Genomic DNA, 3,391 nt, shown 5'->3' with positions numbered 1-3,391 from the left:
CCCGCAATGCAGGGGAAACGGGAGAAAAATAAGATTTGTGTGCTCTTTCGTTTCATTAAACATGTTTAAAGATTGAGGAACTAATATCGCACCCAGTTTAGGTTTAGGTGAGTAATTGACTCAACGCTCATTTTCTCTTTTCCGCGTCATTCCCGTCAATTTGCTGATTGTGTAAATTTTCAAGCAGCCCGATAGGCAGGAGAAAAATTTAAATGTACCTGAGGTTTGTGTGGCCATGGTGAGCAGAGTGGTGACCCCCAGCGACACGCGGGCAGGCACGGCGCTTTGGTCCAACCAGAAGGACACCCAGGACACGATGACCAACATGCAGCAGGGAATGTAGATCTGGATGAGGTAGTATGAGAACTCCCGCTTGAAGAGTAGATCTACCTTGAGGCAACTGTACTCTCCTGAAGGATAGAAAAACACGAATTGAGGATGGGGATGTTGCTAGTAGTAGATGTATTCCGTTTATCAAAAAGTAGACGTACCTGTATTAGTCTTCGAGTTACAATAGTCCGTTAAGAACTTTTCCAGTGTAAACCGAGGAAGATGGAGGTTCTTGACAACTTGTACAGGATCGCCGTCCTTCCACAAAAATACCAAGTCGTTGGTTGTCCACCCATCTGCGAAACACACACAAAAAAACAAAAACAAAAAACACTTAACAAAATTTCAATTCTAAATTATCAATATTTATTTGCAATTTCCCTACTCACAGCTGGCCATCCGTAAGGAGCAGACTTGTCTATCTAAGGGATACAGCTTGAGGTTCATCGGGCACGACAATGTGAGCGAAATGCTGAAACAAACAAACAAATGTAATGAACCACATGAAAAATTGTGTAAATTTGCTAAACCATAACGAAATTGATTCTCTTCCGGACATTCGGCCTTAAAAATCTCGAGGAACTGATCGATCTGGACTTATTTCGAGAGGCCAATAACCGAGGGGTCCCCCACTGTACAACGAGTTGGCGAGCACACGAGTTGCCGCGAGTTCGGCACAAGTTGGAATCAACTTTTGGAGAGTTTCTTTCAAATTTAGGGCGACTTTTCGCGAGTTTGACGCGAGTCCGACGCGAGTCCGACGCGAGTGGGGCGCGGGCAAGTATACAACGAGTTGCCTCGTCGGGAACCCCTCGACAATAACCCCCCTTTGATGTGCACAAAGACACATCTAGCCCACGTACAAAAATTGTCCCTCATACTGCACCGCATGGCACGCGCATGCGTGCGTGTTGCTTACCCCGCAGCCGTACATGCGGTAAATTGAACTAGGTGGATTTCCATTTTTCTGGTGCCATTTCCATTCATTCCCTCTCGAGAATGTCTCGAAACCAAACTTCCTCTATGAAATACCTCGATTCTGTCTCAGCTACGTCTCCAAAACCAGACGTTCTGGAGACTTTCGTGAGACATTAAGAATATCTCCCAATTGTCTCGACGCTGTCTTTTCAACGTCTAGATAGTGTCTTGTAAACTCCTATCCATTCAGTCTCTAGAAATTCAGAAGCTTCTAGAAGTGCAGAAGCGTGTGTATGTGTGCGGTAGATTCATGCCGATTTCATGCCTGTGTGCGGCTTTGTCCTTACAGCGGCTGACATCGCGGGAAACTCGTATGTATAAATAACGTCTCAACACCCTACCCCATAGTCTTACCTGAGTGTGTGTGCGCGCGCGTGTATGTGTGTGTGTGCGCGCGCGCGTGTGTGAATGTGCATGTGCGCTTGCTGTGCGAGGGATGTATTGCTAACGTTATGAGACTGGAGCGACACGAGCAGGTCGGCGGGGTGGGTTTAGAAATGAAGTCGGAAGGAACGAGGTTAAGTCCACAAAAGTTGGCAGAATATGAAGAGACAGAGGAAGATGGATGGGGCAACAAACACACTTCGGCTTACAGGTCCGCCTCGCCATGCCCAGACCGGCGCCACCGCAGTCATGGGGTGGTCCCAGGGGAGGGAGAATATTCAACAAAGACTTGAGCAGCCGCGGCCGCCAGATCTTCAAATTGAGGGATCGAAGCTGGAGTGTATGTTTGCAGGGGCAGATTCAGGTCCGGCTGACAGGGGAGGGCGATGCACTGTCGGTTGCCTACATACGGGGGTTTTGTGCCATAAATTGCCTACCTTTTAGGCGGCTCTCTAGAGACGACCCGCTCCTGCTCCCCCCTTAAATCCGCGCCTGCATGTTCGTTGGCGGTCGCGCGTCGTCGCGGAGAAGCACTAGCCGCATCAAGCCGACACGCCATCTGCTTCGTGAAGCTAACCGTTGTCACCCTTTGCAGGCGGCCCCCGGCTTCGCACTTTTACCAGCAGTGTGCAGCGAGAAGGGCCGGCCCCGCTGCGCGCGCTGCGACCCACCACCGTATATGCGTTCAATTATTCAACCCCTGTTCGTGATGCTACACGCCCTCATGGGCCTCGCGGGGAGCAGCGTCGGCGCCGCGCGCCCCAACGCGCCTCGCACCCTAAACCCGAAAAGGGTAAGGGTACCACTTTCCAAATTGAGGTGCAGCGGTCCGCACGTCATGCACGGCAAGCCAAGCCCACGGCGGGCGCATAGCAGGCGGACACGAACACTGGCCCGGATGAAATCGAACACATTTAACGACGGGCCTTGATCAATGTGACACCTTTATTGCTCGGCGGTGGTTTCGAGCGGGTTGTCCATCCCAGCCAGCTGCTGCACTTCGCCTTTCACTCTTCCCACTCAATAACCCGCTCCCTCCCCCCCCCTACCCTGCCACTTTCCCCCATCTCCGCATTCGACGTGCGACTTGCTCAACTTGCAAAGCCTCGACAGTAATGGATTACAGTTAGGCTCGACGCGGCCCTCGTGGTGAATAGCAGGTGATTTTCCCCAGCAAAATCACCCTTTCCCTTCCCCGTCAGTGATGGATAGGCAGGCAGGTACTTACCGAATACTGTAGAGGACGGAGCCGTACGGAAAGATACGGATGTAGACGTTGGGCATAATGATGTTATGGAAGTGGCCTTCTTTTTCGTTTGAGAAGAACAAGTCCGGCATCCACACCCTAGCGGCGTCCGTCAAGGTCAGGTACTTAATTTTTCCTGTAGGACACATTGCAAAGTTTTAGTATTAGGAACCAAAATTTGAAGTGCATCGGCGAGTTACTGTACCTTAAAATTACATATAAGCTTCAACAAGATGAGCCTAACAGAACAGGTCGTGACCGTCAGACGGGTCCACCGACGGGTGCACGTGCACACACCTCGCGCGTTACTACCCGCGTTCCCATTGTCGGCAGCTGTGGTCCAGAATGACGGCCCTAGACACCCCACTCCCCACTCCCACCCGTAGCCACCACATACGAGTCTACCCAGTCTACCCACAACTCTGTGGGTTTTGAATGGCGGAACGCCTATAA

The 3,391-nt window shown here is 51.0% G+C and overlaps 1 protein-coding gene across 4 annotated transcripts in view; it reads right to left on the bottom strand.

Moving 5' to 3' along the window:
* Positions 1-3,391, bottom strand: part of LOC113210645 (glutamate-gated chloride channel) — a 52,710-nt gene that overhangs the window by 3,751 nt on the left and 45,568 nt on the right. For all 4 annotated transcript variants that reach the window (XM_052274385.1, XM_052274384.1, XM_052274387.1 and 1 more), the window contains 4 exons: positions 2,921-3,074; positions 720-802; positions 492-626; positions 219-410 (listed from right to left, as the gene is read on the bottom strand). In XM_052274385.1, coding sequence (XP_052130345.1) covers positions 219-410; positions 492-626; positions 720-802; positions 2,921-3,074 — 564 coding nt within the window. The remainder of the gene's footprint in view (positions 1-218; positions 411-491; positions 627-719; positions 803-2,920; positions 3,075-3,391) is intronic.

Source organism: Frankliniella occidentalis, unplaced genomic scaffold (genome assembly GCF_000697945.3).
Source record: "Frankliniella occidentalis isolate FOCC.00 unplaced genomic scaffold, Focc_3.1 Scaffold386, whole genome shotgun sequence".
Lineage (NCBI taxonomy): Eukaryota > Metazoa > Arthropoda > Insecta > Thysanoptera > Thripidae > Frankliniella > Frankliniella occidentalis.
Note: the sequence above shows the minus strand (reverse complement) of the source record. Positions and strands in the feature narration are given on the sequence as shown.